Genomic DNA, 19,223 nt, shown 5'->3' on the forward strand with positions numbered 1-19,223 from the left:
AAGACCCATCAGAACACGGATTAAGAAAGTGATTAGAGAAAAATAAAGTCTGTTCTGAGTCAGATTTCTAAAAGGTTCAAGTCTCTCAACCATCCCTAAAAATGTACCATTTGCAAAGACCTATGGCCAATTTACACACCACACCAGCTCCAGATTCCCATGAAATCTCAGGTAACAGTTTGTGGTAAAAAGTTCTAGGGGAAGACAAATAAACTCTTCAACATTGAGAAAATCCAAGATCCTTGAAAAGGTGGAAGAAAAACTATAGCATTTACAATAGTTCCCCTATGTCCATTGAGGATATATTCCAAGACCACCAGTGGTTGCCTAAGCCACAGATAGTGCCAAATGCTAGTATCCTATGTTTTTTCCTATACGTACATACCTATGATAAAGTTTAATTTATAAATCAGGCACAGTAAGAGATTAACAACAGTAAATAATAATAAAATAAAACAATCCTAATAATAGGGAATGTGGTCCCACTCTCTCTCAAAATGTTTTCTTGTACTCACCCTTCTTCTTCTTGTGATGATGTGATATGATAAAATGTCTATATCATGAGATGAAATGAGGTGAATGATGTAGGCGTTGTGATGTGTCATTAGGCTAACATTTGCCTTTTGAGGACACATCAGAAGTGGGATCATCTGCTTGCAGAGCTCTTTTCTTTGGTGGTGTAAAACCAAACTCCACTTGAAACCAGAAAATGCAGTAGCCATATAGGAGCAAGTGAAGTATAACATGCACAGAGACTCAGACTTAAGGACTATGAGTGAGTCCTGACAGCATGGGGACCATGGAGACCGTCACACCTGAGGTCTCTTGCCTGCCTATCCACCTTGTGGCTTGACCAAGAACTCCTAAATCCTTTGTTCTAAGTTTGTTTGCACTGGGGTTCTGTCCCTTAAAATCAAGTAATTTAAGAGTAGTAAAGCTACACACCAAAATACCATGCCACTGCTATGGTTTATATTCCAGCCCAAAGAAAAGAGAGACAGAAAAGAAAAATGGGGAAGACTCATGATCTAGAAGAAATAGGTAAAAAGCAGGGGCAAGAGGGGATGTTATGGATATAGAGGGAGACCCGACTGAAAGTGGCTGGTCAGGTGACAAAAGAGCAGAGATCTGAAAATACATTGTTGGAGGGACTGTTCTAAGAGGAGATAGGCTCTGGAAAGTTTCATACTACATCACAGAGTAGATCACAGGAACAGTCCCCAAGCTCTATCAGTCTTGGGGAAAGAAGGAATCATACAAAGAGGAGCCCTAAACTCCTCCAAAGGATCTACATGCCACAGTTTAAAGGATGCGCTCATATTTGTTTTTAACCACTATTTTAGCAATGGAACCCTTGCTTCTAATGAAATATTACTTTGAACACATATATAGAGATAAGCAATGAATGCATTACTTGAGCAATTTAAACCTTTACTGACGGACCCCCAAATACTTCATTGTCTGGGGAATCCCTGAGGCTCCTCCAAGAAATATCTGGATTTTGTGGAGCACAGGATGAGAACCAGGAACACTCTCCTACATTCACGTCTATTCCATGCACACAATACCATGCTTCAAGACAGCCTGATGCCCTTCAGCAACTAAAATAGTGCCCATGATATAGTACTTATAAACAGCATGGAATTTAAATATACTTGGTGCCTTTAGAAGGAAAATAAAACATATCTAAACTTGCTTATTTATATTAGTTCTCTTTTCTTATTTGTTCCTACCAAATTCTTATGTTCCTATAATTGCCTTAGTGTTTTCCTCAATTGTACTCCCACATACCCACTTTTCTCAGAAACTTCCATGTATATTTAATGCCTGTATCTTGTAATTTCTTGAAAAGGACAAAGACAGAAGTCCATTCAAGGCCGTAAGACTGCTTTTTCTCCTAAGAAACTGTCAGCCAAATTTCTCAGGGAGGAACTGGAAATGAAGTGAGAGACATTGATAAATTTCCCTGCTGAACAATCAATAAAAGCCCCACCATCCTGTTCAGACTCCCACTGTGGAAGCAAGGGCCGTAATTACATTGTCAAAAATTCAAGTTGCCCAGGCTGACAGCGGCCCCCTTGAAAAGTGACAGGTGATTGGCACTGGGATTGGGGTAGTGAACCTGGATTGGCAGACAGAGTGGGAAAAGAAAAAGGCAAGAGTGAAATTTCCTTATCGACTACAGCCACCCAACCCTAAGACTGCCACTTGGGAGGAATCCTGAGACCCTTTTTGTCACGTTACCAGAGGGAGCAGGTGACAGAATTGACTAAGCAATCTGAACCCCATCAGAGATTTGGAATAGCCCTCAATCCACTCCCAAACCCTAAGAAAGAGAAAGATGGCTCTGTGTGTGTGTGTGTGTGTGTGTGTGTGTGTGTGTGTGTGTGTGTATGAGCATGTGAAGGTTTTCCTACATTAAAAGAAAAACATGCAACGGGCTTTCAACTCCATCTTTCCTCATGACAGCTGAACAGCAAAACCTGTTTGCTTAGCGATATGAAACCACGATAAAAATCAGCTGGAGCAGAAGGGTTCCAGGGGCAGCAATGAAGAATGAGATAGGAGACAGAAGGTGGGAAAGCACTAACGTGCCGGCCATTTGTGTGATTCTCTGGGACCAGAGCTGGAGTTAAATTAGTACCCATCAGTCAGTCCTCTCACTGTTGGACGTTAGGAATAAAATGCCTGCAAGAGGTCTCCTTGCTGGACAGTGCTCTGCTTCTGGCTATTCTGGGGCCCACGCAAATGGCTTCCAGAAGACTTTCTTGTAACCACACCCAGGAAGGGTGGTTTTCCACCCCCGGGGAGGAGCTGCACCACCAAAGATTGACATCAAAATGTGTTCGCTGGGCAGTGGGAACAGAACAGAAGATGCCTGGGAATGTTGCTACCTCATGATTTCCCAAGCTAAAACCTCTCTCCTGCTCTGATCAGGAGTGGTAGACAAGAAAATTAATAAGGAGAAAATCTCTAGGCTCCATGCCAAATTTTTAAATAGAAGCCCCTCTCCCCTTCCCCCCTACAAGAAAACATGAGATAATTGGCACTGGGTACTGAGTGTTTGGGGTGGGGGAGGGATATAATAAAATAGCCATAACTAATTTTTGCTTGAGTGTTATTGTGTGCCAAATACCTCAGAGTAGTTCACAAGGAGTAGGGCTATGAGGTAGGGACCATGTTTTCCTGGTTTCATGGAGCTTAATTTGCCCAATGTCATAGCTGATAAGTGGCAGAACTGGACAGGTTTCTGATTCCAAAACTATTAACCACTAAAAACAGCATCTCTCCAAGAGTAATCAGTGGGCAACCTGAATCAAATCACGTCAGGGGCCCACTTAAATGCACGTTTCCGGGTCCACTCAGGCCCTCCAAGTCAGACTCTGGGGGCAAGGGCCAGAAACCTGGATTTTGTAAAAAAAATCTCCCGGACAAATCTTTTGTGCACAAGGTGGTGAATCTCACGGCATCACACCAGGAAGCTGAATGAGCACTGGGTCATTAGGGACTTTGGATGCAAAGTAGTGAATCAGGTTGCTCACTGTTTTGCATACGTGACAGCAAAAGAAAATTAGTTTTCCCTTAAAGCCCCAGGGTCATCAGACCCATGGCAGGCCCTGGGAAAAGGCCAGTGAAATTATGTAACGATTTTAGCCTTACTATACTGCCCTGCCAGAGGGGAATCTAAGACCTCAGGTGTGCAGGAGAGGGAGACAGGGGAGGGCTGATGAGCTGCAGGCTGGGCTGGGGGTTCCCTGACAGAGACCTAGAGAAGGGAGCCCTTACCTGGTGACTGCGCTCTCTCCCGTGCAGGGTTTCCTTCACATGAATGAAATGAGGCAATAACATTTCAGAGAGGAAAAATACCTTGTGTTCACTTCGAAAGCTTGTGGCTTATGAGAGGTCCTAGTTACTCCCAAACTGGCAGGACTCTGGGGATATGAGTACAGCAACCTAACCCTGGAAATGCAGGAAAGGAGAAGAGTAGGAGGTGGAGGGGGGGCAGAGAAACAGAAGGAGAGAAGGGAAGGAGAGGAGGTGTCTGCCTTCTCAATGTCCAGTAACATCACAGGGCTAAAGTAGCAACATTGTTTTGTAAACTTCAGAATTGTCAACATATTTTAGAAGCATCTACTCTGCTTTGGTTGCCCCATAATTGATTGATGGTCAGCAATGGCACTAACGATTTTCTTAATTTGACAATTATTTAAACACAAAGGCTTAGGAGTATAGGGTACATTGACAATGCACATGCATATGGTATACTTATGAGCTGTTATGCTGATCCTTCATAATAGAACATGAGCATGGAAAGGGTTGGAATTAAAGAAGCCAAGGAAAAGAATTAGGAGTCCTCACACTTCTGCGTTTGAATTTCCATTTCTAGCAAGAGTTGTGGGTCTGCATTTTACAGGACGGTGGCTTTCAAATCAGAGGACACCCGTGATGCTTCAGAGTCCTTCAGATGATCTACAGAAAATACTGTTCTGTGCCTGCTTGCACTCTCCACCTGTGTTTTTTCAGTGCTAAACAGCAGCACATTGTATTGATGACGTAAGTGGCTGTTGGACTGGAGCTAACATTGAAGACCATGGCTGATGTTTGAATAGATAGAAAACCTTGGTGGATGCTGGGATACAACATCGATGTAAGTTCTTGCTGATGAAGATAGGAAAGAAGAGTCCTCCACAAATTAGAACTTAAGAATCAATATTGTAGACATTTTGAATTTCTCTCCAGATAGTTATAGGTTTTTTAAGCCTTACAAAATACATTCCCAGTGTGCAGCAGTCTGGCTGGTCCAAAGATGAAATGCTTGATGAAAAGATTTCACTTCCTATCATAGAAAGCTAAAAGGGCCAAAAGAGTGCTTTTCAGTAAACAATGACTGAAGCCCATAGATGACACTAGTCCCTCCTTATCCATAGTTTTGCTTTCTATGGTTTCAGTTACCCGTGGTCAACTGCAGTCTCAAAGCAGATGATCCTCATATAGATGACTATACGTCAGAAGATCAATATTTGCCTAACACTGGGTCGCAGTGCCTACCTCATTCACCTCACTTCATGTCATTATGTAGGCATTTTATTATCTCACGTGATCACAAGAAGGGTGAGCATAGTAAAGTAAGATATTTTGAGAGAGAGAGAGAGACCACATTCACATAACTTCTACTATCATATATTGTTATAGCGGTTTTATTTTATTTTTAGTCATTGCTGTTTCTCTCTTATTGTGCCTAATTTATAAATTAAACTTTATCATGGGTGTGTATGTATAGGAGAAAACATGGTATATATATGGGTTTTGTGCTGTCCATGATTTAGGGCATCCACTGGGGGTCTTGGAACCTATCTTCCACAGATAAAGATGACTACTGTATAACAGAGCCTTGACAGAGCAAAATGGCAGAGTCCTCAGCATATGCACACATCCATGTCTAGAGTAATTATTCTATGATAAGTAATGGGGTTTTAGTTTGTTATGCCAGTATAGGAATGCCCATGTAGGTGACATCATGTTTTCTGGAGATTGAGCCTGCATTTTTATTTCCCTTTGGCTCATGCTATGTAACCAAAAGTACATAAGAAGCCAGAGAGAGATACTTAAAGCTCATCATTTTATACTTTGCTGCAGTTACTAACACAAATCTCAATGGCTTACCATGACAAAGATTATTCCCTGTTCACGCTGATGTCGGCAATAGGTGGACCTCAGCTCTGCCCCTACTGTCTTCATTTTGATTCCCAAACTGAAGGAGCCAATCCTACTTGGGACAGCCTCTTCTCAAGCAGAGGAAAAAGGGCAAAATGGCCAAAGCATTGTAACAGCTCTTAAAACTTCTACTTGGCCATGCAGTATATCACTTCCACTCACATTCCTTGACCAAAGCAGGTCCATGGCTAAGCCCCATGTCCCAGTAGGACAGGGAAGTGTGGTCCAACCACTGGGAGACATGAAAGTCCCCTGACGGTGGGTGGAGGTTATCGAATCCTCCTACCGGTAAGTGAGGAAATAACTGGGGACTAAATGTACTCTGTCTGCCACAAGAATAATAGCCACTAGCATTTCTTACTTAAGGAAATAGTGCCCATGCTGTAATTAACTTTGTCGCCTCAGCAACAGATGGTCCAAGATTTTTAAGAGGTTTTACCATTGCCCCATCACCAGCACATGGTCTAGACACCGTTCTACCTCATCTCTTTGGGTCCACTGCTTCACTCACCATGCAGGGAAAGTGTTCCACTCCTCACAGCCAGGAACTTGACACCATATGGAAAGAAAGGGGTAGAGTGAGAACTCCCGTAGAGTTTGATCTCAGCTTTGCCTTGGAAGGGCTTGTCCTTGGATCCAATCCGGAGCTCCCCACCATCAGAAATGAGGATGGAGTGTACCCTGAGCTCAATGGGTCCTGGATCCATGAAAATCAGCTTGCCTCCTAATGGCCAAAGAGAAGATTATCAGTCCCTGGGAGGATAAGGTTCACCACCTTTTGACAGTTCCAATGTCTGATGAAATCCTCTTTATTTATATACATTTGCTGGAATTTAGACTTATTTTATCTTGCTCTCTCTTCTAGAAGCACAATAGAATATGGATTGGACCCCCATGGGTAGACACACTATACCACTAAGCCAGTTGAGGCTGGCTATCACTATTCACCACATCTCTATGTTGTTTTTCATGGCAATATCCTAAATGCCCAGCAATTTAGGACTGGTCAAATAAGGGATGAGAAAGTCACCATTTTGGCCATCAATCAACAGATAAAAGCAGCCTATAAAATTAAGTTTAGAAACAAGTGAATAAGAAATAGGAATAGAATAAAATATGGGGAAATTATACAAATTATGACACTAGGGACTGTAATTAGGGCTGCCATCATGACGTATGCAGCATTTTACCTGGCCAACATTTTACTTCACTTTTGATAATAGACACTAATTTCCTTAAGAAATTGCTCTGCTCCACTCAACAGAGTTGAGTGGGATTGTCAATCAGAGTAGCCTGTCCTACTGTAGTCTAAGCCATGTACCCATGCTTCAAATGAAAATCTGGAGCTCAATGGAAGAGAAGACAAGAAATGTTTAGATTTTAGTAATTCCATTGGCGGCATCTAAATGAGCCTGAGAAGAGGTTTCTATTTCTGAGGCCCCCACCTGCTAAGCCCCTTCAAAATGCCCTGACAGCTATCATTTCTACACCTAATTTTCCAGACTTTCTATCAGTTCTTGTAAATGACCCAATATATTCTCCCTAAATTTCCTATTGTAAAAGAAAGTTGGTTTCCATTGTTAGCAATCAAATAAACTTAACTGATACAGATATGTTTTCTTCAATAACCAAATTTTCTGTGATGTAGGAGTATTATTTTACAATAAAATTAAATTGTGAGAATTAAATACTTAATAAATTAAAACATGCTTTCATCTTTATAATACTTTTCTTTAAAAGAACTTAGAATATTTGTATTTCATATAGAATTTTCCCTGTAATGCCAAAATAATTAAAGCATCCCATCTAAATAACCACTTTAACCTGAATGAGTTACTAAATCTATCTCCCTCCTGCATATGGTTTGCAAAAGTACTGGACAAGACTCTTCTATCCTGTAACAAGGTTGTAAGAGGTTTGATTTCATACTGGAAACATCAGGAGCCCTCTTTTCCACATCCTACAACAGCTTGCCACCTAACTCAGAATGAAAGTCAAAGTCCTGATACTGGGCTGCAAAAGGCCCTTCATGATTTACCACCCACCTCCAGTTCCCCTGCATCATCATCTACAACTCACCCCTTCACTCACCTGCCCTGAACACATTGGCCTGCTGGTCAGTTCTCAGCAGGACTTACTTGTTTTCTGACCTGCTGTATTCTTCTGTCAGGTATCCCTGTGACTCACTCCCTCTTGTTTCAAATCAAATGTTAACTCCTCACTGAGGCCTTCCTCTCCAGGCTATACAAATAGCATGCCCTCACTCCTTACTCAAATGCATTTTCTTTCATAACACTTACCATCAGGCACATTATATATTTACGTGTTTAGTGTCTGCCCTCCCCCCCCCACTAGAATGCATGCTTCATGAGGGCACTAATCTGTTTTGTTTACCTCTGTATTTCATTGTCTAGAACAGTGACAAATAGGTAGGTGGCACTCAATATATATAATTGTAGAGCAAACTAATAAATGGTTATATCATTTTAGAGAATCTGGATTAAGTATCTGAATTTCGTTTATGGATACAAAGAAAATGGCTCAAAAAGCAGATTCTTCTGGGGGCACCGGGGTGATTCAGTCGGTTAAGGTTCAGACTTCAGCTCAGGTCATGAGCTCATTGCTCAAGGGTTCAAGCCCCACGTCAGGCTCTGTGCTGACAGGCCAGAGACTGCTTCAGATTCTGTGTCTCCCTCTCTTTCTGCCCCTCCCCCCTATTCACACTGTCTCTCTCAAAAAAAAAAAAAAAAACATTAAAAAATTTTTTTTACAAAACAATTTCTCCTGTAGAAAGGAGAATCTCAGTGAGTGAGCGGCAGTGAAGACCAAGACTCTTCAATTGCTAAATTTAGTCCTAAATCCAATGTGCCAAGTTATTTAGTTGTATTGTTGTTTTCCAGAAATCACAACTGGAAGTATTTACTCAAACATGTACTGGAGGGATGAGAGGGAGAGCAGAAAAAGGCTAAGATGCCCTTAGTCATTTTTGTTTACTTCCATCCTAGCACAGAGATAGTGATCAGTTAACATTTGACCCAATATTCAAACGTGGAAGCCATCTCAACCCTGACCTTCTGCTCTAACATTGCTCTTCCATTTTCCTCAGTCCTCTTCATTGAACCTTCTAGGCTTATATCCTGAAACCCAAACTACACACCATCAGCAACAGTCATAGGATGTTTATGTGGATTTTACCTCTGAAAGTGTTCTCTCCTTTCAGTCACAATTTAGAACACACCCCATGTGGGTACCCAGTTTCTCCCTTGGTAAAATGTGCACAATAAGAGTTCTTCCCTCAGAGAATTATGATGGGATTTCTTTAAGTGAAGCTTACAGATCCCCAGTCTCAGGTCTGGCACCTATTAGACAACGCAGTGGTGTCAAGTGGCTCTTGTCAAACTCACTGTCTGCACTTGCCCCACTGGTGCCATCACTACTCATTTGCACACCTCCCCCAACACTCTAGCACTACTGGTCTCCCTCCTTCCAACATCTCACCATTGGCAGGTCCCCCTTTCCTTGTGAAGCATGGTACAGTGATACATGCTCAGGTAAGCTATTCAAGATGCAAGAAAATGTCCATTGATGTGCAGGCTTGATGCTACAGCAGCACCACATGACTTCCAGACTTCCAGAGGACCTACTGGCAATTTTGACTTTAATTTTCCCTTCCATTGCCATCACAATGACAAGAATAATCATCAAAAATGCAATAATAGTGGGGCGCCTGGGTGGCTCAGTCGGTTGAGCATACGACTTCGGCTTAGGTCATGATCTCATGGTTCCTGGGTTTGAGCCCCACGTTGGGCTCTGTGCTGACAGCTCAGAGCCTGGAGCCTGCTTTAGCTTCTGTGTCTCCCTCTCTCTCTGCCCCTAACCCACTCGCATTCCGTCTCTGTCTCTCTCAAAAATAAATAAACATTAAAAAAATTTTTTTAAACAAATGCAGTAATAGTCATTAATCCTGCTGTGAACAAGAGGGAAGAAATGTGACCTCTTTACTAAAACTTTTCCATTCACAGTCACATGTCATTAATGTCCCAACTAATTATTTTCAACTGGTGGACCATGGATTTGCATGGTATGACTCCTCCATTATAAATAGTCAGGAAATGTGAACTGACCTTGATGAGCAAGTGGTGGAAACAGGGGGCAGACTCTGCCTATTAGCCTCTCAATGACCCTCAATAAGTCCCATAAAATTGCTAGGTCTTAGATTACCCAGTTTCCAAATCTGTCCTACTCAGTGCCTGGGGATGATCTGTTTTCTCATCATTCCCATGCAGGACAGAACCATGCATTCACCGAGACCCTTTCCAGCTTTAAAACATTGGACATCTACATCTTCAAGAATTCATTTGGATGTGTCTTTGGCACTGATGGAGACAGAGAGCTCATGTTTTCCTGATACCACCTATGCTGCAGTGAACTTGGCATTTCACTTGGGAAGAGTATCAACATACATAGTCAGAAATTCAAATAATTCTACAGGGAAAACAATGGTGCTAACACTTATTAAGCCCCTACTGTATGTCAAAATCTTTAGATGTGTTGTCGGAAATGACCTTCAAAATAAGTCTGAAGTCAATATCATGCATCATATTTCACAGTCCAGAGAGTGAGAGGTGGGAGAGGTGGTCTCTCTCAGCCCAGAATGAGCAGAGCAAGCCTTAGAACCCAGGACCACCTTCCAGAAGAGTTCATATTCAATCTACATCTGCAAACCCTCCCGGGTCACTTTTTTATTAATTAGAATTATCACAGTTATATTTAAAGAAAAACATGTGTTAACCTAAGTGAAGTTTGCCTGTGGCTTGTTTATATATGTTTTATTTCCATTTTGTAAATGTAGATATACCTTGCCTCATGCAAAACAGGATTTGAGGCAGAATACAAGGATTAGTGGATAAATTTATAAACCTGGGCTTTGTTCCTCATCCCATCAAGCGAAATATTAAACACACAAAAACAAATGGGTAGAAATTTAGAAACATCATTTACTGAGGGGAGCTAATAATGATGCTAATGAAGGGAGAAAATGAATGATTGGTATTGGCAAGAGTACTAAAAACAGGACTAATTAATATGATAACCATTACTTCCTGCTAAAAAGCCTTCCCTCCTTACTTATCAGTGGCAAGTATAAGGAAATCTAGGTAAATTAAGAAGAGAGTTTGATGAGGAATTCATCTCTTTTTAATTGAAATAATTAAAAGTGGTAACAAAAATGAAAGCTTCTCAGTGTGAAAGAATGTAAGGTTTATACCCAAGCTAGCTCTGTTCCAAGGCCCCAAGTGTTATCTCCTCACACTTTATTAGCTTAAAACAAATATCCAGTGAGCTGCTTTGGAGCGTAGTGACTTGAGATAGGAGGGCACAGGGAGGACTTTATTCCTCCACTTTATAGAGCTTGACCACATTTCTGAGCACTGAAATAAAGAGCAGGGCTGAAATCGGCCTGTGGCTGTGACCCTTAAGTTGCTTATTATGATTGTTCATGAAAGCTGAGTATGTCCCACAAGTGACCTTGGGTAATTTTATAAAAATCAATCAACCATCATTATTGTTACTTCCCCTCTAAAATAAATAAATGAACACAACTTTTTACATGTAATCACTCTTTTCCATTCAACATCCCTTTTATTTCTTTTAAAGGGAAGTCAAGGAGACTTTTAGCAGCTAGCTCATGTTTGCAAAGTACATCAAAACCTGCTTTTCGCTAACCCCACAATTAGCCATCCTCTGTAATAACCGCGGAATGATTTGTTGTATGTGTTTTGAAAAAAAAAAATTACACAGTTCTAGCTATTTTCCCCTTTACGGTAAGAATCTAGAGTATAAATATTTTACCACACAATAAGACTCCAAAGGAACTGGCTACGCCTTCTATTTGCAATTCTTTGCCTCCCTTCCCTTGACCCCTCCCCAGCTAGGCCTTTGCCTGACAAGTCTGTAAGAACTGGTCCTATGAAGGTCATGATGGCATCCAGACTGGTGAATCCAAGTCTCGATGCTCTGTTCTCGCCTGTCCTGAGTGGCCAGCAGTATATGATAGGCTAAGTAACTCCTTTCTGGAAAATCCTTCCCCTCACTGGCCAACACTGTGCTCTCCTGGTTTTCCTCCTACTCCCCAAGACTCCCCTCCTAGCCTCCTCAGACTCCTCCTGTTTGTCCCAACTACTGACATGCAGAGTATCTCAACACTCAGTCCTTCTACCACTTTTCTTATCATTCTATGAACAAGGTTGTCTCACCTTGTCCTAGGGATTTAAATACCATCACAGGCTAACGGCTGATGACTCCCAAACTGGTATCTCCAAGGCCCACCTCTGCCCTCAGCTCAAACTCACATACCCAACTACCACTCAATATCTCTCCTTAGATGTCTCACAAGCTCCTCAACTGAGCACATTCAAAAAAATGAATTCCTCACCTTGTCCCACAGATCATCCCACAGTCCTTGCCGAGGCCGCAAATGGTAACTCCATTCTTCCAGGTGCTCAGTCTGAAAATTCTAGCATCAACTTTCACTCTCACAGCCAATTCTCCAAGAAATTTTGTGCATCCTGCCTTCAGAAAATCCCCACGATCTAAGCACTTCTCACCACTTCCACATCTGCCGCTGGGGTCTAAGTCACTCTCATCTCATCCCCAGATTATTGCAACAGCCTCTTAATTCTGCTCCCTGCTTCTGTCCCCACCCCCACCTGCACCACAGGGTCTATTCTCAAAACAGCATCAAGTGTAATTGTTTTCTTTTCTGTGAACCTTGTCATGTCACCTCTCTGCTCAGAGTTTCCAATGGCTCCCACCACACTTGGAGGCAAAGCTGACCAAATCCTACAGACTTGGTCCTCTCTGGCCCAGTCTCACTGTGCTCTCCTTCAGGCTCCCAGTCCTCTGTTGCACTGACCTTCTTACTCTCCCTACTTCATGGCCTTTGCCTTACTGTGTGCAAATCCCACCAACTGCCACTAAACTCCCTCTCCACCCACTCCATTTGCTTAGCAAATCGAACAAAAACTATAATTTACATTCTTGACTGCCTTCTTTAGAGAAATGAACTCTGTAAGAGCAAGAATTTTGGTCTATTTCATTCACAACCATAGCCCCTATACCTACAACAGTGGCTGGTCCATAGGGGAACTTGGCAAGTGGTCAATAAATTCATGTTGAATAAGTAGGAGTTGAAGTTACAGAAGTGAATGAGGTCTCCCAGGGTGCCTGGATGGCACAGTAGGTTCAACTTCCAACTTCAGCTCAGGTCATGACCTTGCAGTTTGTGAATTTAAGCCCCATAGGACCGGGCTATCTGCTATCAATATATAGCCTACTTCAGATCTTCTGTACCCCTCTCTCTCTGCCCCTCTCTGGCTCATTCACACACTTTCTCTCTCTTTCTCTCTCTCTCTCTCTCTCTCTCTCTCAAAAATAAATAAAAACTTTTAAAAAAGAAGACATTAATGAGGTCTCCCAGGGAGATCGTGGAGAGGGAGAACAGAAGAGAGATAAGAGAAACCAACTGTCAAATATTAATATCTGAAAACCAGACTAAGGAGAGGAAGTAGCAAGATTCTTCGGTGTGGGTCACAAAACTTAGGTGAATTATAAGATTTGGAAGGTCCTAGTGACATAAGCTCTAGGAAGAATTTTAAGAACTAGGAAGGTGGTAGATGAAAAGATGTCATTATGTGAACTTTAGAAGGTTTTGGGGGAGAAAGGGTGCAGAGCAAGAGTGCACTTCCTTAGTGGGTGAAAGCCAGGTGATAAAATGAACCCAGTGAGAATGACTCCAGGGTTAAGCAGAGGGAAAGTCAGACGGGAATGGAGGCAAGGCCCAGGTAGGCATCTGAGGACCTCAATTAATTCCATCAATCTATAACCCAAACTAGATAATTCATTGCTCAAAGCCTGAACTCCCTAAATTTGTATACATAAATTATTCCATTTACTTGTTTATATTGATGAACCCCCATTCAGTTTTTTGAGTCAACCTTAAATAATTCCTTAAAACATTTAGCAGCCTGGATCTGGTTACCTTTCCTGTAGTTATACACTCAAATACATAGGGAAGCCTCTGGAATTCTCTCTCTCCCTAGAGAATTGTAGAAAACTATCCATTCAGGGTGGACAGACCCTTTCTCTGCCTGGGTAAGAAGAGCTGGCTGAGCTATCCAGGCCCATTACTGCACCCTACCGGACGGTGTTGCTGTAGGGGTGGGCATCAGGAGGAGGTGAGAGAGAGAGAGAGGAGAAAAGTAGTACTGGGGGAAGGCAGACACAGCCAAAAGCTGTGTTGGGGATGCACACAGCTTCCTTTGTTGGCAAGATCCGGATTAGGCTTGTGCCTGATCCACTGGAGCAGAGCCTAGAAGCCTTCGAGGTGGGCTTGTCCCCAGCCAGAAAGGCGGAAAATCAATTTGGCTGGCAAACGAGAGCCCCCAAGAGCTCAGTGCACGCTCCATAATCCTATCCACTAGCAGCTCAGGAAATAGATGCCTGAGCCCTCACATATTCATGGGGGATGTGAGGCATAAATCAGGCTTTAAGGATTGGGGGCGAAGGGAATGGACTCTCAGGCTGGTTACTAATTAATCAAGCACAGAACACCTAAACCTAGCAACCTGGGAGCAAGCCACACACACACAGGCACGGGCTGCTGCTGCTGCTGCTTTTCCTGATGGTTTTTTTTTTTTTCATTTCAATTAAAATAGATATCGAATGAAAATTTCCCCTTTAGCTGATGCTGCTTATGCATCCCCCCGTTCTTCCTTTAATTAAAAAACATGCTTATTGCAATACTTGCCAGAATCACTTTAACGGTATTTTAATTGTAATGTCTCTGCCTGATTACAAAAAGAAAATATGAACTCAAAAGTATGGGCAAAAGATGTTCTCAGGGTGCAGGAAAAGAATCACACACCTCTCTGAAATGGATGCCATGTGCTAATTCCTTAATTAGCCCAGTATTACTGTCAAACTGGCAATGAAGACTGGGGGGTGGGGGTGGGGGTGGGGGTTGGGTGGGGGGAATATCTGAAATAAAATCACCGACTCAGAGCCACACACTATGGCAGTTGGGAGAAATCATTTTCATCAGCTCTGATTTCCCTGGCAGGATAGAGAACCGCATGTAATGAAGAATGCCATGCTCAGGATTGGCCCTTGCAATGTGGCCAGCCAAGTTTTCACTGTTCTTTGCAAAGGGTCGCACAGCCTTTGGGAAAAGATTAGCAGGGCTATATTCATTGGCTTCCAGTCCTGACAATTCTATATGGCTCCCTTTACTGCTTTAGCCTAGTAGTTCTCAAACTTGAACATGCATCGAAGTCACCTGGAGGTCTCCAAACACAGATTGGCAGGTCTCATACCCAAAGCTGATTTGCTATGGGGCCCCAAAATTTGCATTTCTAGCAAGTTCCCACATGATACTGATGTTGATCAGGGACCACACTTTGAGAACTACTGCTCTAGGTAAATTAAGTCATTGCTCTAAGTGTCCATAGTCTTATGCTGTATACTCTCATCTAAAATCGGTTGAAAACTACAAGGCTGGTATTGCAAATTAATTCACTTCTTCATTCATCCAACATTTGCTGTTATTTTCCACCCTTTCTGCTAGGTGCTGACATTAAAAAAAAATGCAAAAAATACAGTCTCTACAGCCACAAGGTCAGGTAAAGTTTAATTGCCCCCGGTAAATAGAAACACCCTGGTTTTAGTGAATTGGCCAATTTTACAGATAATTGAGAAAGATAAAGATTGTCAATCAGTTTTTACTTTTTTGCTCTGAAACATAAAACTCATTAACTTTATAAATTAATTAACTCTACACTAACTATAAGGTGTAAACATATTCGTGGGAAAGAAACTACTAGAAATATTCAAAGGAACCAAAACACAGATACAAATAAATGCCTTCGTCATTATAGCTATTATCATCAATTGCTACTTAACTAAACCTTGGTTCCTTTCTATCTCTCAAAAAGCATCACTTCCTTTTTCCAACACAGCTTCTGGCATTTAAGTAGTCAAGTTCCTCAGCTGTTCCATGATTTCTAAAAAGTCACTTAAAATCTCAGGGTGGTGGGGAGGAAGCTGTTTGTAAGGAGGAAATGAAAAGACCAGGGGAACAAAAAAAGAACAATCCACAATCACACAAAAGAACAAAAACCTATCTTTTCTTTAAAGTCTATACCAGGCAGATAAAAAAAATCTCTCTAGCTACCAAGTAACTCATTCATTCAAATGATCTCCTTCCTTCTCTCTATCAACATTCAATTAGCATGGACTCATTCACATTTTTTTTAATATTTATTTATTTTGGGGGCGCCTGGGTGGCGCAGTCGGTTAAGCGTCCGACTTCAGCCAGGTCACGATCTTGCGGTCCGTGAGTTCGAGCCCCGCATCAGGCTCTGGGCTGATGGCTCGGAGCCTGGAGCCTGTTTCCGATTCTGTGTCTCCCTCTCTCTCTGACCCTCCCCCGTTCATGCTCTGTCTCTCTCTGTCCCAAAAATAAACGTTGAAAAAAAAATTTTTTTTTAATATATTTATTTATTTTTGAGAGAAACAGAGCACAAGTGGGGTAGGGCCAGAGAGAGAAGGAGACACAGAATCTGAAACAGTCTCCAGACTCCCAGCTGTCAGTACAGAGCCCGACTCGGGGTTCGAACCCATGACCCGTAACACCATTACCTGAGCTGAAATCAGATGTTTAACCGAGTGAGCCACACAGGCACCTCCCAATCACATTTTTTAATAGCCTTCCAACTTGATACATTTCTCGAAGCAGTTCAAAAGGTTCCAGGTCTAATTGTTCTCTGACTATTGTGAACATAATTTGGCTATAGCATAATAACTTCACAAGTGAAAGATCACAGTTGTTTCCTCATAGTATTTATTTATTTAAAAAATGATAACTCCTACCTTTTCCTGACCCTCAGGAATATTACAGTACATGAGAAATAAAAGTAATGAAATGCTTAGTCTCTGATTTTTATATGTGTAAGAATCCTGGGTACATAAGCATCCCAGATTTCCAGTTCTGCTTTTGACCTTGATAAAGAGGATATGGAAAACATTAATCAAAAAAATGAGGTAAACACTTAAGGAGATGGGTGTCTGAGTGGCTCAGTTGGTAAAGCATCTGACTTCAGCTCAGGTCATGATCTCATGATTTGTAGGTTCAAGCCCTGTGTCGGGCTCTGTGCAGACAGCTCAGAGCCTGGAGCCTGTTTCAGATTCTATGTCTCCTTCTCTCTCTACTCCTCCCCTGCTCACACTCTGTCTCTCAAAGATGAATAAACATTTAAAAAAAATTTTTTTAAAAGAGGTAAGGAGAGATCAAACCCTGAAGGACCCTATAAGCCATATTAAGGAGTTTAGGTTTGATTTTAAAGGCTAATGGAAAGTCAGTGAAGGCTTTTAAGTAAGAAAGTTTGAAATATTTATCTTTCATTACTGAAAATATTACAGCTTCTGTGCTAGGAAGGGACTGGTCCCTTTTCGATAGCATTTTTCATGTTACAACATTCAAGTTGTCAAGACATAAAACTGTAAATTGTTTAATATCTATCTATCTGTCTGTCTGCCCATCTATTGAAAGCATGTCCTTTCTCATAGCTATGGCTTATCTTTCATTTAAGGCTAATCAAGCGTGTCTGGGACTGTTCTCTGGAGGTAAATAATGTAAGTCATTGTCTGATTGGGAAAAATAAGGGGTTTCAGAGCCAAGTGTCCCCCACAGTAAAAAGCCTTTGTCTCTGATCTCCTGATACACAAATAGTAAATGAAATTGGTCACTGTCTGGACTAATCCACTAACATTTGAGAATACCAGGAAGGACTCTGATTACAGAGAAATCCACCACTGACGTTAATCTGCCTCTTTAGGTCAGAAATTCATTCATTAGTTCACTCATTCAACAATTATTTGAATACCTACTATGTGCCTGAAGATGTAATGTTCTCACTATACAATGGTGAGCAAAAACAGACCTGGATCCTACTTTCTTAAGTGTATAACCTATATCACCCATTCTCCAAAGGTAGAGGGAATTAAAAAACACACCCTAATATTAAATATGTAGTCACCAGCAAAAGACTAACATATGGAGACACACAAGGTAAAGGGGATTCAGGGTGGGTTTCAAAAAGGCAGGTCTGTCTGGGGTGCCTAGGTGGCACAGCTGGTTGAGCATCCGACTTCAGCTCAGGTCATGATCTCATGGTTCAAGAGTTTTGAGCCCCATGTTGGTTTCATTGCTGCCAACAGAGTCGGCTTCGGATCCTCTGTCCCCCCTCTCTCCTGCTTGTGTCCTCGCTTGCTCTCTCTCAAAGATAAATAAAACATTTAAAAAAAACCAAAAAATGTCAGATTATTTCTTTCTGGATGCTGACATCTTCACGAGGCTTCCTCTTTTGACTACTGCAAAACTCAGCCCATTCTGGAGCACCATGATTGGAAAAGTGGGAAGAAAGCACATTAACTCCTTTATTGCACTTCCCTCCTAACAAAGGGAAAAGAGTCACCATCAATTCCATTTTCTGCATTGATCTCAGGACCAGCACCTTACTCAAAGCTAAAGGAGAATCTGTGGCTCCCTCAAATTTGAACTCAGGCCCTCGGTTTCCTGACCAAACTTCAATAAGTCAAACTTGCTGCGCTGTGTGCACATAATTATCCCATCCCCTGCCTTGAAGAGTAGCTATGTTTCAGCTGGGAGAAGAGTCAATCTCCTTTTTCCACCAACTTTTAATCACTTTAAACATACCAATTTGTAACAAATTTTACCAGCCCAAATAACCTTCTCATGTTGACCAATATATTATATACTTAAGAAAGAAGGAAATATTAATGCAGAATATTTCATTTTTATCAAAACTCCAGCCTGCCTGCGGTTAGATTTTAAATCCATGCTGATATCTGTGAGGTCGAAATTATGGGCACTGGGTAATCTGCCCAGTGACTCACAGAGACCGAATGCACACGGAAACCACAAGCTATGTCCCAGGGCAGTCCTGCCTCATGGCATTCCCAGATCACAACACTGGTAAAGCATTACCCGAAGCCCGCACCTAGTGAAACTGAGGCTGATTGGGTGCTAACCACAAGGAACAAAGTGTAGAATCCTGAGGATTAAAAAAAGGCTGTGCTGGGTACAGCACCAAAAACCTCACTCTGAAATCCTCAAATCCTTTCCAGGGATGAAGAAATTCCACAAAGAACTTGATAGTGGATCAAGAGAAGATAGCTCATCTCAACGAGCCAAGAATATTCATTTGCATACCACAGAAATCCCAAATATACTAAAGAGATCTCAGTACCTTCAAAACTGTAGACCACAAAAAATCAGAGAAAACAAGACCATATTCTGAACAGCACCAGAAAAACACACTTCCATTAAGTCAAAATAACAAGGAAAATGGAGACAACCAAATGGACAGACTCTGCTCCTGCCATCTCTGTATCTTTCCCTCTCCTGCCATAGAAAGAAAAGCACTTCAACA

General features: G+C 41.8%; 1 protein-coding gene across 1 annotated transcript in view; it reads right to left on the reverse strand.

The window, feature by feature from the left end:
- The window catches only part of PKHD1 (PKHD1 ciliary IPT domain containing fibrocystin/polyductin), a 484,305-nt gene that overhangs the window by 313,008 nt on the left and 152,074 nt on the right, over positions 1-19,223 (reverse strand). Inside the window, 1 exon segment of the mRNA XM_043591641.1 lies at positions 6,227-6,439. Coding sequence (XP_043447576.1) covers positions 6,227-6,439 — 213 coding nt within the window.

This window comes from Prionailurus bengalensis, chromosome B2 (genome assembly GCF_016509475.1).
Source record: "Prionailurus bengalensis isolate Pbe53 chromosome B2, Fcat_Pben_1.1_paternal_pri, whole genome shotgun sequence".
Taxonomy (NCBI): domain Eukaryota; kingdom Metazoa; phylum Chordata; class Mammalia; order Carnivora; family Felidae; genus Prionailurus; species Prionailurus bengalensis.